The 21,003-nt window shown below is 35.2% G+C and overlaps 1 protein-coding gene across 1 annotated transcript in view; it reads right to left on the bottom strand.

Moving 5' to 3' along the window:
* LOC105474609 (lysosomal trafficking regulator) overlaps positions 1–21,003 on the bottom strand; it is a 200,414-nt gene that overhangs the window by 99,831 nt on the left and 79,580 nt on the right. Inside the window, exons 13-20 of the mRNA XM_071073958.1 lie at positions 19,905–20,049; positions 18,434–18,607; positions 14,243–14,403; positions 13,177–13,367; positions 9,384–9,629; positions 7,236–7,409; positions 6,174–6,323; positions 2,519–2,656 (exon numbers count right to left, since the gene is read on the bottom strand). Of these exons, the coding sequence (XP_070930059.1) occupies positions 2,519–2,656; positions 6,174–6,323; positions 7,236–7,409; positions 9,384–9,629; positions 13,177–13,367; positions 14,243–14,403; positions 18,434–18,607; positions 19,905–20,049 (1,379 nt within the window). The remainder of the gene's footprint in view (positions 1–2,518; positions 2,657–6,173; positions 6,324–7,235; positions 7,410–9,383; positions 9,630–13,176; positions 13,368–14,242; positions 14,404–18,433; positions 18,608–19,904; positions 20,050–21,003) is intronic.

Below are 21,003 nucleotides of genomic sequence, written 5' to 3'. Positions count from 1 at the left end.
TTTAATCCCTTAACTTTACCTTCTGTGAACATTCTGTTTCTGTCTTTGCTTTTGCTGCTGGACTTTTTAATAATCATTTATTCTCACTGCCTTCAGTGATCCGCCACACATGCTATCCAAAGTCCCTGAAATCTGGCTCTTGCTTTATCCATGCTATTGAAATCTTGTAAGTCATTAAGAATTTCTGAGTCAATGGCCCTTTATCTGCCTACATTTTCTCTGAACTTTCTATATCATTGGTTCAAGGTATCACCTCCTTCTCTACATGTTCTTCCCCCTCTGCCCATCTCTGGTTTTCACTTTACTGAGTTTCCTCTTAGCTTTTCAATTACTCTTTCTATATCTCTTTCAGTAGCCCCTTTTACTTGTTTCACATCCTGAAAATGGGTATCTCCTGAGGTGTAAACCTCAGCCCTCTGATTCTCTCACTACATTTCTCTGTCTTGGAGTGTTTCTCTATTCTGATGGCTTCACTATTACTAGTTCACTGTTGCTGAATGTCCTGCTGTAATTTCAAACGTAGAATACAAAAACTACAAAACTTACAAGTTTGCTTCTTTTTTTTCCTGATAAAATTACTGTTTTTCTGGTCTCCCGCCTAGAAATTTTTATGTTATATCTGACTCCTCCTGAAGCTCCATTTAAACAGAATCAAGTCCTACGAATTCCATCCTCATAATCTCTCTCATATTTGCTCCCTACCTAAACACTCCCATTCTAATCACCAGGGTTCAGGTTCTTTATACTGTACTCACAAACAAATGAAACTGCCTTACATCCAATACACTACCAATTTATTAATCTTCCTGAAGTGCATAAACACTCTGAGGTATCTTAAAGGCAAAGACTAAGTTCATTTCTTTATAAACTTCCCACAATACCTGACATAAAGCTATGCTTAATAAATAGCTGTTAATTTGATAAGTGGGCTATTTGAACAAACAAGGGTAAAAAACCATACATGTAAGGAAAAAAAAATTTGTACCTAGATTTTTTTCTAGAATTTTTGTAAATAATACAAAAGTGAAAAAACATATGGAAATCTCCAAGTTTGTAAGTGCCACTTTTCTGACATGCAAAGACTGAATATCACATTGTCATATGAACTTAATGAAAATTGGCCAATACATTTCAAAATGGATACGCAAAGGAAAAAATCTTGAGGAAAACTGATATATAAATGACACATAAAACACTCAGTAAGCAAGGGTCCTGAAAGGTCAATCAAGATATTCTATTCCCTACAACAACAGTCTAATTTACCACAGGGGCCAAGAAAGGCAATAAAATGTTTTTGTGTTTTTGGAATTCATTCATTTAACAAATACTTATCAGATGCTCAGGTGTGTCAAGTACTGACATTACAGTGTGATTTAAAACAAAACAAAACAAAAACCATATCCTTGCTTTCAGGAGACTTACAGAAGGAAATAAACCATAATTCCATAAATAACTAACAAACTATGTACATAGTGTATAAAGGGGAAAAGACTAATTTATATGGAAAGGGCAGGGAAGGTATCTCTCAGGAAGTAAGTCTTAAGTTGCCACATGGAGGATAAGTAGGATCTGGCCAGATGAAAAGAATGGGATCAATAATTGTTAAAGCAAAAAGAATACCATGTACTCTGAGACAGAAAAAAGTCTTACTTGTTTAAGGAAGGGAAAGAAATCCAAGGAGGCTGAGTACCATAAGATGAAGCTAGAATGGTAGCTAGATCATATAAGCCTTCTCATACTAACACTTCTTATAGATGTTATCACAGATTTTGAATTTTAGCCCAACTATAATGAAAAGCCCTTAGTGCCACTGAAGCAAGGGCACTCAAAATATAAAATATTACTGATCTCATGGAATATCTGTACTTATCTAACTTGACAAAGTTCTAATAGATGCCTCAGACATTAAAAAAAAACTTGGAAAATTGTCTAATATACCCACCAAGCAGATATGTATTGATGCCTTTTATCTGCTTGGTTGGTATACTAGATGATATCAATAAAGGCAGAGAAAAAAAATTAACTAAAAGGGCCACAGCATAGACATTACAATGTAACTGATAAAATTAGTGTCACTTTTCAATAAAAATTTTGGATACAGTTTAAAATGCTAATTCTAGCATATAAAATAGACGTTTAGCAAGTTTATACTTATTAAATCAATACATATTTGTAAATTTTTATTTAAAGAATATGGAACAAGTTAAAATTCATTAACTATTCTTGCTGTTCAAGGCACTACAAAACTATTGTTCTATCCCAACATAAAGAAACATCTAAGAAATTTAGTAATTGTACTTTTGTAATTGAGTTAGGAATTATGACAGTGTGATGATCAAGTTGTAAGATGCAGCAGTTGAAAAACTCCTATACTATTTATTGAAAGAAGAGAATCTGGAGAGAAGAGAAGATGGGGGAAAAAAACGTCCCATTGAAAGTGTCACAAAAATTTGATGTTCATAGTATTATTAAACAACTGTGGAAAATATTTCCAAAAGTAAAGTTACATAAAAAGTACCTGCAAAACCTGACAAGTCAGTAGAAAGTGATGAACCACTTGAGCTTTCAATAACTGCTTAATATTAAACATCTGCTGGTGGTGATCTGCTCTGATGAGGACTTCTAGAGCCGCTAACAAAGTTTCCCAAACACCTTGCTGAGGAGACAAACACACACCAATAAGCACATATGTACTGAAAAATATGCAGCATGCTTTTTGGAAGACACACAATGTGCAACAATTTAACATTGTATATATATTCAGTATCAAAGACTACATGTCTGCAAAAAGCCAATGTCAAAATTTATTCCCTATTATTTTTTGTTGCCAATAGGCTATTTCTAAATAGCTATGTTGAATGCAATATTGTATTAGGTGCTTTCCTACATTACCCTTTCTGTGGCATTAAATGTATTTTCAAAAGATGAATTATCAAGAGGGATTGTTCAAATTAGAGAAGCACACCCATTACCAATGTTATTGTTTTTAAATAATTTATGTTCAAAGAGTGTTGTTAAAAATGTATACATTTCAATACCAATCTGCATATGCAGCATTTAACCAAATAATTTTAGAGCAAATCATACTAAATCAAAAAGTCATGGACAATGTGAAAATTCTGCATTTTAAATTTACTTTCAAGTTCAAATAATAGAATTCTCTGCATGATTACAAACTATGCACTTCAAAGAGTAGTTAGCATCCTTTGACAGTGTCTTAAAATGCTTCTCCCATATTGAATCAATCTTAACTTGTCCATAATACTAGAGAAAAAAAGAGATCTTATACTGATAACTAATATTGAAAGATAACCTTCCCTTCATCTTATCATCCTAAGTGACCTTTCAATAAACCTTTTAACAAAAAGCAAAATTAACTGGCTTGGGTTGCAGAGCCTACTATTTCTCCTGCCATTATCTGGCAAGAATGAACCAAGATATTGATAGACTTAATCATACTCTTCTACCCAGGGTCTCTCTCTTTCTAAGATAGAGCCAAGATGTTCTAAAAGAAAAAGCCACATGAAAACCAGAAGACAAGGCAGCCAAAGTATGAAAACATGATTCAATCTGAAAAGTAGTACCAAGATAAAATAGTGCCAACGTAAACAAATAGCAACAACAAAAAAAGAAAAACCAGACTTAGTTCAAAAATAATTAATTACATAAGAAAACCTTATTTCAAATCCATAGAAGTAATATGTGTCTTATCACTTTCAAATTCAATTTAAAAATGTTTCTTTTAAAATCAAACAACCCCACATTTGCCTGCTCTTTGAAGCACTTGGTCCAACTTTGTCCAAGTTAGATTTTCCAACTTGCAACTGAGCATATTCTTTATTACACATTTATACTGCTTTTGATCCAATTTGTTTACATATGCTATCCCCATAATTATTTGCTTTCTCCCTGCAATATTACACATATTTTAATCTATCTATCTTATCTATCTTTTGTTTTTTTAGATCTGAAACTAAATATTTATTCAGAGTGAGAAAAGGAATCACAACAAATCACAAAGTTTAAAAACTGAAAAGTACTATAAGTATCACAAAATCCAGGAACATGGTAATAGTTGGGTGTTGGACATGCCTTTCAAAATACTTTTCTCTGTTTTGTGGCTGCATACTCTTTAATTGCCTCTTCATATAACAATTTTGTACTATAATTTTCTATAGGAAGAATAGAAAATTCTCTTTCCTCTAGCATATCTGAACTAAATTTATTTTTATTACTAATAGATTAGAAAAGGTTTTTTTTTTTTTTTTTTCCTTTTGCCAGGTGTGGGGGCTCACGCCTGTATCCCAGCACTTTGGGAGGCCAAGGCAGGAGGATTGCTTGAGCCCAGGAGTTTGAGACCAGCCTGGGCAATATAGTGAGACTTCATCTCTACAAAAAAATAAATAAATAAATAAAAAAGAGCCAGGCATGGTGGTGCACACATGTAGTCCTAGCTACTTGGGAGGCTGAGGTAGGAGGACTGCTTGAGCCTGAGAGGCAGAGGTTGCAATGAGCCAAGACGGCACCACTGCACTTTAGCCTGGGTGACAGAGTGAGATCCTGTTTCCAAAAAAAAAAAGGAGTCTTTTTTCAACCTCACAACTCATTACTGGTAATGTGTAAATTTTTAGGGACTGTTGGCAAGTTGGGAAAAACCATTTTTTAAAAAATTCTAAAGGTATATATATTCTGAATTGCTCCATAATAATATTTGATGATAATCTTGTTATATTCTAATTAGTTCTAGACAATCTAGTTTTCTTTTTCTTGCAAAAATCACCAATACCTACTAGAACCCTGCCACACTTAGAGCAAACAGTCTACACTAGAACTAAGAAGGCTGTATGAGCCTATACCATTACGACTGCTTAAAACTGGGGCAGAAAGGAAACAACCTTATACTCATTCCCTGACTGGGTCCTTGTGAAGACCAGACCAGCCATTCTAGGTGCTGAGATGTAGTGTCTACATCTAAGATCAATCTATGTTGCTTACTTTATACTTACGATGAAGCCTTCCCCTACATACCATGGTCTTATCTCTAACTCCTGGCCAGCGTGGCTCCCCTAGTTAGAAGTGTATCCATTTCCCTCTCCTGGACCTGACTCCCCTGACTCTTAGCAGGCTCCCCTTTCAGAGTTTATGGTAAATGCAAGCCTTCGACTAATCCAAATAAGCCCATATGCTCCTGCCTGACTGCAGTATTCTTAGCCAGCCCAAGTTTGATTTTGACTCTCCAGCTCAGTGTTCCCCATGGCTGTTCAAAACTTTGCATGGAAAATAAGTGCCAGATTTCCATTTATAATTAACATTACATTGAAGTAATTAATTATTTCCTTCAGAATAATGATTAGATAAATATTTAAAAGAATATGCTGGCTGGGGGTGGTGGCTCATGTGTGTAATCCCAGCATTTTGGGAAGCCAAGGCAGGCAGATCACTTGAGCTCAGGAGTTCAAGACCAGCCTGACCAACATGTGTGAAACCCTGTCTATACCCAAAATACAAAAACTTAGCCAGGCATGGTGGCACACATCTGTGGTCCCAGCTACTTGGAAGGCTAAGGTAGGAGTATCATCTGAGCCTGGGGGTAGAGGTTGCAGTGAGCCAAGATCACACCACTGCACTCCAGCCTGGGCGAAAGAGTAACACTCCATTTCAAACAAAAACAAAAACAAACAAAAAAACGAGTACACGCTTCTATTCACAGTAGCTAAAATGTGGAAACAATCTAAGTATCTCTAAACTGATGAATGGATGAGCAAAATGTGGTAAATACATAGAATGGAATATTATTCATTCTTAAAAAGGAAATTTGGACATATGCTACAACACAGATGAGCCGTGAAGACATTATGCTGAGTGAAATAAGCTAATCACAAAAAGACAAATACTATATGATCCTACTTATATGAGATCCTTAGTCAAAAGCAGAATGGTGGTTTCCAGGGGCTAGAGGAAGAGGGGGAACAGGGAATTACTGTTTAAAGGGTACAAAGTTTTGGTTTTACAAAACAAAAAAGATTTACAGAGATGGATGGTGGTGATGGTTGGACAACACTGTAAATGCACTTAATGCCACCGAACCAAAACTTAAAAATGCTTAAGATGGTAAATTTTGTGTTATATGCATGTTATCACAATAAAAAATAGAAAAGGTACATATTACATGCCTCTGCTTTATTCCATATCTTCCAGTCAAGCAATAGTTCCTCTAACAGCTTAACATCTTGGATTATAGCATTAGAGTCTACATCCAACTTAAACTCTCCATTCTCATTCATATAAATAATATCTTCACCACAGCATCCTTCGAGAAGGGTCTATAGAAAATTAGCATTAATATAAGATGCATTAGTAATTGGTTAATCAAAAAGTTCAACAGAAACATTAAGCTTTCAATTTTAGCAATCATTAAATTCAAAGGAAAGCTAGTAAATAATTCACTTCACAAAATATCTTTAACTTGTTTTGTAAAACAATTCAGATAAATAGAAAATTCCAAACTTACAAATATTTTTAAGTGAGTACTTAGGTTCAAACATGGAGCAAAACAAACAGCACTCATTTTTTATGTTTTAAATTGAATTAATCTTCTATTAGGTTTTAAAACCTTTTCAAAAAAGTAGTAAGGATTCATGCCACAAATGTATGGATCTTGCAGTTTAAAGAGGTAGGGGTGGGGGCAAGGGTAGAGCAATCATCTTTTCCCTTAGTACTAGAAATCTCAGAGAGAAATATTTTCACAATGTTACCAAATGCTTTTATCTAGAAAAGTATTTAAATATATGATGATAGCGGGATAATAAAAATGAGCACGAATATCTGTGACTTTAAAAACTAACTTGTAGCAGCAGTGCCTAATGGAATGGTATGCCTCTAGGTGTCTAGAGAACTGGGTTCTCTGCCATAATGGTGGGGGCTAAAGCAAAGATCTTATTAATCTATGGAATGAGGGGACAGCATGGGAGATATCTATGGCCCACCCAGATCTAAAATTCAATGAGTTTATTTTTTCTTACTTTTAAAAAATGTTTTAAAGAAAAGAAAAATATAATTATTTAAATGATGAAAAGAACTAGAAGAATACCTTAGTTTTATTAACTATACACTAAGAAGTTTCCTCCATTTTCTTCAGGAATAACTGAAACACAAAACTAATATTGGAAGACTTTGATGATGAGATGAGTATCATTGCATATGAAACTATAAAAATAAATTTTATGAAGACATACCTTCAAAATGTAAAACCCAACAATGCATTTTTGTTTGATCAACACCTGATGAATCATAGAAAGTCCATTACAATTTTCTAATTCATGTACTCTTTGTTGGTTGTATTTAATTAATGAGAGTATAACTCGCAGTGCTAATGCTTGAGTTTCTTCACAGCTACTGAGTTCAATGACCTAAAAAAAAATGGGTGGATATAGTTTTCTCCCAATTTACTGAGAGTAAAAATGTAACGTTTATAATCTTCCACTATGTAACATCAATCCAGTAGTTTCTACAAAGTATTTTTTTAATGCTCATACTCTACCTATTTAAGGATTGTGAATAAACAAAACTGAGAGTAAGGCATAAATTCCATGTTCTATAGTCTCTTACATATGCTATAGTATACAATTCACATGAACAACCTTAGCGGTCAGTAGCATTTTATAACTAGTGATCTGAAGTGTCACAAGTTTTTGATAAATTAGCCAACAGACAAACAGGCTCTGCATTATGTGGTAAGGGAGATAAAAAGAAGTAAAATACATGATACTTGTTCCCAATGGGGTCTACTTTTCTGTCAAAGAGATAAGAGGCTAAAAACCACATGTTGTGCCTTGTACTTCAATTTACTTCAACCAACACTTTCTGACAACTACTATATACATAAGAAACACATACTTATTATCACGCTAAAGGCCAAAGAAGAATGAGACAATAGGTATGCCAGGAGAGCACAGAAACCATTTTGACCCCTCTCTGCTTGGTTTAGGGGAAGGCTACACAGAGATAAGATGGCCTAGGAAGAGAGCCAAATCCTGGAAGCAGGAATAAAGGGGTGGCTGGGGACAGGGCACAGCCAGGGGAAGGGTAAAGGCCTAAATTAGAAGTTCAGAGTACATCTAGGAAGCTGCAGGTTGCCTCTTTGGCTGGATTGTAGAGACCAGGCTCACAAGGCAGGTTATGCATGTAAGGATTTTAAGGACACTGAATTTTATTTTTGTAGGGGAGGAGGAAGGATACTGAACAAGGTTTCTAAGTTTTAGACTTAGAAACATACTTTAAAAGTCTTACTGGCAAGATACTAAACATATAAAGATAAAAATGTAAACATTTTATCTAAGATCCAATCTTTATGTAACTAACAAAATTATATTCAATACCTTGATGAAAGAGAAGAAAACAAGGATATACATTTTGAAACTATACAGTGGTACAAAAGATCACAAAATATTGGTGAGGAGTTAAAGGGCTTTTGATTTTAAAACACTAGGAGAGAATCTATTCAACTAGACAGTAGATTTAAAAAATATGAAAAAAGAAGAGGTGAAGAAGAAAAGACAGATTACAGAGAATGGGGGATCAAATGCTAACAAAATATTTGTAAGAACCCTAACAACAACAAATGCTCATATGCTTCTTATTGCAAAATTAATCAAAGATGCTTCCATTAAAGAAAGCTAGATAGGGAGACTATGAAAACCTGATAATGTTGCAGAAGTTATACTTCGGGATAAAATGAAGATGGCATTCCGAGGATGAAGGAAGATCAAAGCTGCTTTAATTAAACAGGGATGTGGACCCAGAGAAAGTAGAAATGATTTTTACCAAAGTGAGACTATTTGTGCTCCCTAATATAGGTTTCAGCAATCCCTGAAATAGTCTATAATTACTGTCTACTCTGTATCAGGACAGATAATTAAATGATTTATTCTAAAATGGTACGTATGGCCTGAGGCAAACTTTGTATTTCTCCTTTTTGAAAAAACTCCAAACCCAAACAAATTAAAGTTTTGTTTTTTTTTTTTAAAAAAACATACTTGCTGACCCTTAGTTTTTTCCTACACATTGGAAACATTTAAGGAATAAAAGCTTCATAAATTTTACTTTTAAAAGTATCCTCCTTTCAAATTAAAATCTTGTACATTTAACGTTTAATTGTACTAATTGCATTTTTGGTTAATAGAAAACTTCTAAAATATTCATAAATTAGAAGAAACCTGAATCATCTATGGCTGAAAGCTTAATAACATATTTAATATGTAATTTTTTATCTTAAAAGTTTAATATAGTTGAGTGTAGCTTTTTCGTGTGGTCCAAAAGAAATCCTTTATCAATAATAAATAAGTCATTTCTCTTTAGACAAAACTATAACCAGTGATTCTTACCCTAGCAAAGAGAAAAACAAATACACCAGTTCCACCAATTTCGTGCAGAATGCCTTGAATGGTTTTATATTCAGTAGGTTGGAGATTCTTTAGATGATGAGGTTCTAATAAGATGCTCTGAACTTCTTTTGAGCTGAAGGGTCTTTGAGAGAGTTGAGTTTTCATTTGACCTTTAAGTCTAATCACTGGCTCATAGATGGTGTACTGAGCAGGACAGTAAGTTGTATAAACAACTGAAAGACTTTCCTGAAACACAAATATTTTCATTCAGTAATGACACAAAGTTTAAAATGCAAGCTATCAACTAGCAAGTAAGTATTTCAAAGTGAAAACACACTCAACTGATCCTTTTCTTTGTTTAAAAAACAACAGCTACTACACTAAACAAAGATAAACATTAGAAGCAAGGCTGCTTCCCACAAAGCAAATGATCAGTGATTTATTTAGCAGTGATCAATTGTATAGATCACACCAAGGTTGAGAAGGATTCCAGCTTTGTTTGGTTTAGAATAAATATTAAATTATACTATTACTACTAATATCAACTAAGTCTTAAACCACACTTACTACATACCAGGCACTATTCTAAGCACTTAAAAATATTGGGAACTCAGGGTCAGGTCAACTTTTCTGAAATTTTTGCTCTGCATTTGCTCATGGGCTGACTATTTATTTAAAAGCAACTCTAAACTAGATCTTTCTTTCTACTGGAATAAAATTTCGGATTGTCAACGGTCAGCGCACCAAACTAAAATAAAATAGAACTTCAAATATTTCTCCCAGGCAAAGGATAGTTTCCATCAGTGTGTGGCTCCCTGTCAAGACTCTCTAAACTATTTTAAAAATTAAAGTTAATATTAAATGCAGAATGTATGTTTTTCTTAGAGACAGGGTCTCGCTCTGGCACCCAGGCTGGAGTGCAGTGGCATGACCATAGCTCACTGTAGCCTTGAACTCCTAGGCTCAAGGGCTTCTCCCACCTCAGTCTCCCAAGCAGCCAGGACTACAGGCACCTGCCACCACACCAATTTTTTTTTTTTTTTTTTTTTGGTAGAGACATGGTCTTGTTATGTTGCAGGCTAGTCTCAAACCCTTGGCCTAAAGTGATCCTCCTGCCTGTGCCTCCCAGAGTGCTGGGATTATAGGTATGAGATTATAGGTATGAACCTTGGTGTCTGGTCCATAGTGTACTTTAAGGTGGTTTTAGTGGTAGTGGATGCCAAATTCAGGCTCAGGAAATCATATAGATTCAGTGTCTTCTCTCAGAACTAGATGGGGGCCTTGTGCTTTGATATTTCTTTCTCTCTCTCTCTCTCTCTCTCTTTCTTTCCAAGACGGAGTCTAGCTCTGTTGCCCAGGCTGGAGTACAGTTGCATGATCTCAGCTCACCGCAGCCTCTGCCTCCTGGATTCAAGCAATTCTGCTGCTTCAGCCTCCTGTGTAGCTGGGATTACAGGTGCATGCCACCACACCCAGCTAATTTTTTATTTTTAGTGGAGACGGGGTTTCACCATGTTGGCCAGACTGGTCTCAAACTGGCTGGTCTTGAACTTCTGACCTCGGGATCTGCCTGCCTCAGCCTCCCAAAGTGCTGGGATTACAAACAGGAGCCTGGCCTGAGGTTTATTTATGACCCACAGCAATCAGACGTGCCATCCAGTGTATCTGTGCACCAGCTAAACCAATTATACTCTCTGTTGTGTATGATTATGCTGGAAAAGCAAAGTTTCAAACCTACAGTAGTTTCAATCAGAAATCTGACACCACACTCTGACATGAGGGTACCATTTCTTTTTTTTTCTTTCTTTCTTTCTTTTTTTGAGATGGAGTTTCACTCTTGTTGCCCAGGCTGGAGTGCAATGGTGCATTCTCGGCTCACTGCAATCTCCGCCTCCTAGGTTCAAGCGATTCTCCTGCCTCAGCCTCCTGAGTAGCTGGGATTACAGGTGCCTGCCACCATGCCCGGCTAGTTTTTGTATTTTCAGTAGAGACAGGGTTTCACCATGTTGGCCAGACTGGTCTCAAACTCCTGACCCGAGGTGATCCGCCTGCCTCGGCCTCCCAAAGTGCTGGGATTACAGGCGTGAGCCACTGCGCCCGGCCGAGGGTACCCCTTCTCCCTGACCATTCTTTCACAAACTTGTAACTCCCAAATTACTAAATCGGGCTTAAAGAATTTGCTCTCTAAAAATAGTTTTCACATAAAACCCTCAGAATTTTCATTCATGATAATTTATGTTGAGTTTTGTAACTTATATGACCTATATACTGTTCAGGAAAAATAAAAGGATTAGGGAAATTTTTTTATGAAAACTAATGCATTAACTGAAAACTACTGAGTTAAAGTTACTATTTGAACAAACATCTGTGTGAGCTCCTCAATCTCCCTAAGGCAGAGGTTCTCAAAGTGTGATCCTCAACCAGCATCAGCATCACCTAGGAACTTATTAAAAATGTAAATTCCAGGGTCACACTTCAGACCTACTACATCAGAAGCTCTGGACCAGCAATCTATATTTTAACAAGCCCTCTGGATGATTCTGGTGCACACTCAGGTTTGAGGAACCATTTCCCTAAACAATGTTTTCTTAATGGTGAGACATTTAGGATAGGATCATTCTTTGTTGTATAATAGTGTTCATGTACTGTAGAACATTTAGCATCTCTGGCCCTTACTACCCAATAATTACTGACAACCACATCTACCCTCCCCACAACTCAACAACAACAACAAAATACATTCCAAAACAGTAGTCTCCTTCAAGTAGGAAATATCTGTACTTCTCACAAGAAGCAAGAGAAAGAGGAACCCAGTTTCATGGCCAGATCTACCAGATTTTAGTAGATTTTCTAAGACTATGAAGGCTCAGTTTTCTAGTTGCTATAACGAAAAACCTCACCACTAGCTCCTAAATTGTATACCAGTAGAACAAAATATTGGAATAATATAGAAAAATCAATAGAGTCTCATGTAAGCAGAATTAGCAATACTTTGAAAGCAAAATTCCTATCTGTACTGATATTAAACAATACGTTTTTTAGGCCAGGCATGGTGGCTCATGCCTGTAATCTCACCATTTGAGGGGTTGAGATGGGAGGATCGCTTGAGGCCAGGGGTTTGAGATTCGTCTGGGCAACATAGCGAGATTCCATCTCTACAAAAATTTAAAATTAGCCTGGTGTGGTGGTGCCTGACTGTAGACCCGGCCACCTGGGAGGCTGAGGTGGGAGGATCATTTGAGCCCAGGAGTTCAAGGCTGCAGTGAGCTATGATCACACCATTACACCCAAGCCTGGGTGACAGAATGAAATCCTGTCTCTTAAAAAAAAAAAATAAAAAATAAAAAATGAAAAAGAGTAGGTTTTCTAAGACCTGAATATACGTAACTAAAACTAACATTATAAATGGATATTATTTATTTATAAGTATGGAAAGAAAATATAAAGAGCAACATTTTTTAGGAGTATGTCAAACTAACAAGTGTTATTTTCACTGTATCATAAACATTTTTCCTGAATAATTAGTAGGTATAAAATAAACTAAACTGATAAACTTTTTATGGAAATATAATTTCAAGGAAATGGAGACATAAATATAAAACCTGAAACAAATTTTGAAAGAAGGTCAAAGTGTTTCAACTTTTTTCAGAAAAAAAACATAATTCTAAGATAAGAAAATGTTAAGGAACCACATGAAAATCTTTAGAAATCTAATTCATAACTATACATTTCAATAAATACACCTAAATACAGTTGTTACTATAAAATTAAAACTTATAAAATTAAAACTTACAATTAAGAGACCAATATCCACATCTTTCTTGGTCATAAAAAGTTCTCTGATTTGTTCACATCGCAAAATTTCTTTAGTAATATATTTGGAGTAGTCATTCACTGGCTTGCCATACTTACATGGCATTACAGATGTATGGTTGGGCCCACAAGCATACAGATAAAAGGCCTCTTGTGAACCAACCTTAGCTCCTGAATAGCAGAAAAATAAAGTTAGTGATTTAAAACACTCTAACCAGAATTTTTCATAAAAAGCAAGAAACCAGGAGTTTTTTTTTTTTGGCCAGATTCTTTCAGCTGTTCACTATATTTTATGAAATTGATAAAGCCTCAATTTCCAAATTGGTGTAATGAGAAAATAACCTATGCCAACTATGATGGAAGATGAATTAACGTATATAAAGTTAATCATGAAGCTTTTAATTAAATCATAATATTTCTATTTACTCCTTAGCCAGAAAACAGGTTTTCTGATTTATTTTACTTTTTTTCTTTTTTTTTTTTAAATAATGGAAGCTGTATCTTGGTAAATTCCATTTCTAACTAAAATTTGAATCAATATCTTTATTCCTTCCTATTTAGTCAATAAACACTGTCTGAATGCTATTATATATCAGGTTTAAGGACATATTTTTAAAAATCATATATCTCATTTTTCCCTAAAATTTGATATTTGTATAAGAAATAATAAAATTATAAAGGAGACAACCAAGATAAGTTTACTAGTCACGATACTACATTATCCAGTATAAAAAAACACTAATTTAATATGAGATTTTCTTTTTTGAGGGTGGAGGAAATACATTTTTATATTAAATGTATGTATCAATTGTAAGACACAACTAGATTACAAAAATGTTAAAATATTTTAAAAGTGTATCTTAGAGTCTTGGAAATACAGTACTTATTAAACACAAGTAAAGGAACAGAGATACATATTTTAGCCAGGTTAATTTACTTAGTTTAATACTTGTTAACTGAGAAAAAAAACCGGAAATGTTTCAAAGGAAAAAATCTCACTCTGTCGCCCAGGTTGAAGTGCAGTGGTGCAATCATGGCTCACTCACCATTGAAGAGAAGCAAATTTCCCAGGTCCCATTTTCCAGCTAACTGCAAAAACTCTTCTTGGGATGATAAACAATGGCCAATCATGCAAAATGTTTTATTGCTATCAGATGACAAACTTGTTTTTCTTGGAAGCATAAAATCCAAAGTAACATCAGGCTTCCTATATTAAAAACAAAGTTAAAGCAACGACTTTAGGAAGTACTAGTACTAAGTATTTTTAAAGCATGAATATTTAACAATGGAGAATTCTTCAACAATTTTCTTGGGTCATTACCAGCTGGCACTGGGGCACAAGAGGAGGGCTAATTGTTTGTCTCTTGGTCAAAGGTACTGCAGAAAGAGGGGAGCCAAACAGAGATACCTGATGATCCCACAGCAGGCCATGGGAAATGTGATGAGACATTTGTTGCAAGTTTTCTCTGCCATTTGACTTCTGCATATGCACCTTCCTGGTTTACAGATACAAACCAACCACCTCCCCTTAATTTTGCCAAGAAGTCTCCCATCTTGACAAACAATTCCAAAAATTGGAATCCATGACATTCCAAAAATGTTATGTCATCTATGAGGCCTCTGAAAACTAATCAGTAAAAACATAACTTCTTCAAAATTTCTTCTGTCTAGCCACTGAAATGTCAATGCTTTCTGCATTTTCTGTTTTCTTAATGCTAAGTGATTACACAGCTTTTGATTAGTCTCTTTTGCTTCATGGATAACGGTGAAGGAATGCTTACAAAAGACAGAGTTCTGGCAAAGGCAAAATAAAGCTTTCTCACAGAAAGACACACAAAGCAGGGAGGACTTCATCAACTAGTGAAACCACAGAGCTCTACCCCTAGTTTAGGAATGTTTTAAACTCCATTTTAAGATAATAAGGGTAATCTATAAAGGCAAAGTCTAAATAAAATTTGTAAGATGAAGACAGGATAAGCTAACATGTGTAGCTCTTAATGAGAAATCCAACTTTGTATATATTTATTTTAAAAGTTTTGCCTAAGGCTCTCTGTTTCACATATAACAGATAAACTTAACTATTTTAATTTTTTTTTAATAAAGGAAAGATGTGAGATATGTTCAATGACATACTTCTCCTTGACCAAATAAATGGCTGTGACTGAAACTCCTCTATCGCCATCTAGTGGCATTATGACTTAAAATAGTTTTAAATTTTTTTATTTTAAAAAATAAAGAGTGTTTCAATGAGAACACATGGACACAGGGAGGGGAACATCACACACCAGCGCCTGTCAGCAGGTGTTGGGGCAAGAGGAGGAAGAGCATCAGGACAAATACCTAATGCATGTGGGGCTTAAAACCTAGATGATGGGTTGATAGGTGCAGCAAACCACCATGGCACATGTATACCTATGTAACAAACCTGCATGTTCTGACATGTATCCCAGAACTAAAGTAAAATGAAAATATAACAATAAAATAAAAATAAAATAGTGTTTTTAAGGGTGAAAGAAAACCTACTGCAGGATGAATGCAAAATGAATTAAACAAATATTAAGTATCTACCATGTGCCAAATATTTCTGCCATATTTGTAAGCTGTTAATAACAACTAAGAAAGTATTAACTCATTTTCAGTATTGTTACCTTATTTTAAAAGGCCTTTTCAAATGTACTCTTTTAGAAATTATTATTATTTTTTTTAATTGAGACAAGGTCTCGCTCTGTCACCCAGGCTGAAGTGCAAGGGTGCAATCATGGCTCACTGTAGCCTTGACTTACTGGGCTCAGGTGATTCTCCTGCCTCAGCCTCCCGAGTAGCTGGGACTATACAGGTACGCATCACCATGCCCAGCTAATTTTTTATTTTTAGTAGAGACAGGGTTTTTCCATGTTGCCCAGGTTGGTCTTCAATTCCCGGGCTCAAGCAATCCTTCTGTCTCAGCCTCTCAAAATGCTGGGATTACAGGCATGAAGCACCATGCCTGGCCTAGAAATTATTCTATAGCTTATAAGGTGATGAAGATATTATAGCACCAAGTTTAAGTCAACAGAATAAAACATTTGTTCTTGGTCACTTGCTCTGTTAACCAATGAAATTAACTTGTGCCAAACGGCAAACAATTCTCTCAAAGGAATGTAGACCTAAGTGGGTGGGTAAAAAAACAGAGTGATGTGTGAATCAAGTGACTATGTTTACTAATTTCAGACTGTCCACAATAAAAATCTAATTTCTCATTCTGAACATGTCTAATAGTTTATGGTTCCTATACCTGTCAGTTGACATAATTCAGAAAAAGGCTGCAGGGGCAGTAAAGGATAGGGTTTTAAAACATGGGCCCTCCTTAGGGTCAGAGTTTAGGTTAAAGTTTCAGCTCTACCCCTTACTTGTGGCAAGAGTTTGGGCAAGTCACTCTAGGTCTCAGTTGCCTCATCTGTAAAATTTGGATAATAATATACCTACTTCATAGTATTGCTGGGAGGATTAAATTAGGTAATCTGTATAAAGTGTCTAATGCAGTGCCTGGCACATGTTGAAAGCTCAAGAAATGGAGAGGAGAGTGTCTAGGAGGAGACAGGGGCTCTCTACTTACAACTCCAGACCCAGCTCTATCTGATTTAACTATAGGTTCTGGAAACAAATTTGCTGATTGGCTACAGCTGCCACAGCAGGTGTGAAGATCGAGACTGTCACAGACTGTATTTTATTTGGAATATGGAACATGGAAATTAGGCTTCAATTACGTATTTTTACGATTTTTTAAAATGAATATAAAACTGAACTCTTATTTCCAAAGCATGTTCTTGCTTGTGGTAGACACCATGGACTGTAAAGCGATTCACAAGCCCCTGTTCCCTGTCTCCCTCTATTATTGAGGCTGGAGGGCTATAAGCAATCAATTGCTGCAGCCTCCTGCAGCGATGCCCAGTCCTCCACTTCAAACTGTCCTCCTCTCACCTGCACAGGGCAAGTTCCATCTCCTCTTTCAGGTCTCAGCTTTAATACCCTGTTCTTAGATAGGCCTTCCCTGATCCATCCATCATTAGTGTCAAACTTGATATTTTCTGTCTCAGGGTTTTAAAGCATGGACCTCACAGTATTTGTCATCATTTGCAAATATTCATTTAATTGTGTTTGCTTGTTGTCTGATTCCTCACCAGACTGTGACTCCAGGAAGGCAGGGAATGTGTCCATCTTGTTTACCACTGTCCCCCAGGCCTTATTAATACATCAAGTGCTCAAAACACTGTGATTCTTCAATAAATGTGATGAATGAACAAATGAATGAATAAAAATAGGTTAATCTGTGTTAAGGGTATATGTTATTTCCATGGTCTAATCTACTTTGAGGGATTTTTGAGAGAATTAGATCATGTATATAAAGCATCCAGCAAAAGATCTGCAACATAATAAGTATGCAATATATTATGTTCCCTTTGATTAAATCTAGACTTCTCAGCTTGGCATTCGAAGCCTGCTAAGTAGTCTCACCATGCCCATTCTTTTGTATTTCTCATTATTCAACTTAAACTCATCCAACCAGCTTAATCCTCTACCATGCCACATTACAGTTTCAAATTCTCATCTTCTTTCATGCTACTTCATTCAATACAATACTTCCCAATGCTTACAAATCGAAGATACCTTATAATTCCTACAAGCTAAAATTTTACATTACGATATTCCACAAGACGTTTCTTATTAACTTGGCTCACAATTCTCCTATATGGTAAAAATCATACAGTACTCTCCCTGAATCTATCACTTGCTATATTTCTAGCACTCTATCTGAATCTATCACCTTATACATAGACTAGTCATTCTAATTTCTTTTGAAAGTCTAATTTAATTTAGGTATTAACCTTATTAGCCACTTAATTTAAATAATTATCATGGCTTCAGTTTTACAATATATGGACTTGCGGGATGAAATTATAGATTCTGTTCTTTCATATATAGTTATACATAAATGTCTAAATTTCTAGGTATCTGCATGCTCCCCAAACCCAAATATTAATTTTCAACAGTCACTTCTACAGAAGGCTTATTCTGCATGAAAATGACCAATAGGAAAAAAAAGTCCAACTCTGACAGATTTGTAAGTTAAAGTATAGTAAATTTTATTGTAGTAAAAACCTAGAATTTTCTGTAATCTGTTTCAGAAGTTATAATAGACTAATGAAACATAACATTGTAACTGAGATTGACATGCATTTCCTCAAAATGCTTCCTACCTCTGTCCAGAGACCCATATGGAGATTTTCCCACGAATCTTCTTTTTCCCTTGGGGCTGCTGTAAGTAGGTGAGTACTAAATGTTGCCATTTGCTTGGGAGGAAAATATTCTCCTGTGATTCAACCTGTGCTAGTAAAACAGCTTTCACGTCATCATTTGAATCCATGCACACACTATAAAAAAAGAGAAAAGGCATAGGCTGAAAAGATAAAAATTCTGACCTCAGTATTTAACACATATATAGTAACTATAATTCTAAATATTTAAGTAAGATTAAAAATCAGTTCTATTTTTTTTAAAGTGCTTGAAAAGTCAGTAGGTCTTCGTTTTATACCATAAGCTACTTAGTTATTCTATTATTACCTCAATTCATGAACTGAAATAGATTGGGCTCATTGGCTGGTAGTCATAATTTAGGCAATAATTTTCAGAATTCAGTTTGTAAAAATATATATATTATTACTATTTATATAGTCATCGCTCATTTAGAAATTACAATGTATTATTTGGTTCATAGAAAAATTAATATAAATGTCTAAATATCAGACTGTATTGGAGGTCTAATCTACTTTGTGGAATTACTAAAAGAATGAGGAGATAACGTACATAAGGCATCTAGTAATGTTTGTAACATTTACAAGGTAGGTATTCCTAAATAACATACTGGTTTGTTTAGATTTGAGTTTTAGACAAATAGTATCATACTATTCATACCCAATACAAATAAAAGACCTGTATCTATACCACTTAATAAATGAGACATTATAAAAGGACAAGATAACAAGGAGAACCCAAGCTTATCAGGTAATGCCTATTAAATATATAACCCACATGGAAAACATGTTTGTTAATAACACCTTAAGACCATTACAATCTGATAGAATATTTCCATAGAACAAGACTTCAATAAGTATTTGATCTAAAATCTAACAGAGAATTATTGTATTTATTTTTTTATTTTTATTTTTATTTTTTGAGACAGTCTCACTCTGTCACCCAGACCGGAGCGCAGTGGCATGCGATCTGGGCTCTGCCTCCCGGGTTCAAGCGATTCTCCTGCTTCAGCCTCCCGAACAGCTGGGACTACAGGCATGCACCATCATGCCTGGCTAATTTTTGCGGTTTTTGTTTGTTTGTTTTGTAGAGATCGGGTTTCACTATGTTGGCCAGGCTGGTCTCAAACTCCTGACCTCAGCTGATATGACTGCCTTGGCTTCCCGAAGTGCTGGGATTACAGGTGTGACACCATGCCCAGCCGAGAATTAATGTATTTTAGATTTTATGGATTTTTGGATAGAATAATACACTATTACAAAAGTGATATTAATAGCTGTTAGAATGTATATATTTTTAAATGAGACTTTTTGTTTCGCTATAATGAAATTTTATTAGCAGATTTCACATTAATGTCTCTTACATAAATTATTTAAATACATTATCTATTCATGGGAGGCTGAGGATAATCAATACCGAAAGATAAAACTGGCATTGTGGGGATCAGCCCACACTTGGATCATCAACGCTTTGGATCCCAGTGAAATTATATGAATACATCCTTCTTCTATGAGTCTTTCACCAGGATTTATGTACTCTGCACCTTCCGGTCTGTCGCTCCCTATAAGAAAAAGATGTTAAAATGATCAGTAAAATGGTTCATAACAATTGAGTAGAAAAGTGAATTTACAAGAATACAAAGCACGTTTGTTCATTTGTAGTAGGTTACCTACCCAGAATGTCTGAGCCTGATCTGTTCTAAACAACCATATTTCCAGAGTATAGATGTTAACTCCAAAAAAGCACAAGGGATGAAAAATGGTAATTCAGTACTTTAAAAGTTATTAAATGTTTAAAAATGTATAATAACTGAGGACAACTGTGGGCATAACCAGACTGCTATGTGACAACCTATTACAATGTGTACCAAGCTTCTTTCTTCAGCTGGATTGGGTCACTATGACTTCCCTGACCCTGGTCCAGGGAGCACACATCACTGTCAATGTGTGTCATTGTCTCACACTACCAAAAATCATTCTAGAATTATCACATGGCATGATTTTTAAAAATTTTCATATTACAAATTTTAAGGAAAAACTCTAGTGTTTGAATATATTCATAATTTATATTCCCTGGTGAGTGGTCTTTGAATATAATTGCTAAGTGATTCAGAATCTCTAGTGTTTCTTTAAGGCACGCTAGGGTAAATGCTTACAGGTTTGGGCTATCTGGTTATTCATCTTGACTCCTCTTTCTCATCTTTTAAAACACAGCACTACCTGAAGATGTATGATGATCTACTTGTCATTATAATACTTGTGACTTTATATAAAGCTATGTTATATCATAATACAAAATGCATGTCCAAAGGTTCAGACTTTTAAAGAACACTACTGCTTATTAGACTGCATACGTATTAGTTGCTATTTTTCAACAGGTAAAACCATGACCGATGTTAAAAAAAAAATACTCCCCGTAGTGATGACAATAGTTTTAAAAAAGAAGAGTTAAAGTAACTGATTATTTTGAGGCTACTGACCAAGATATAAGATGTATAGAGAACTCATATCTGACA

Source organism: Macaca nemestrina, chromosome 1 (genome assembly GCF_043159975.1).
Source record: "Macaca nemestrina isolate mMacNem1 chromosome 1, mMacNem.hap1, whole genome shotgun sequence".
Lineage (NCBI taxonomy): Eukaryota > Metazoa > Chordata > Mammalia > Primates > Cercopithecidae > Macaca > Macaca nemestrina.
Note: the sequence above shows the minus strand (reverse complement) of the source record. Positions and strands in the feature narration are given on the sequence as shown.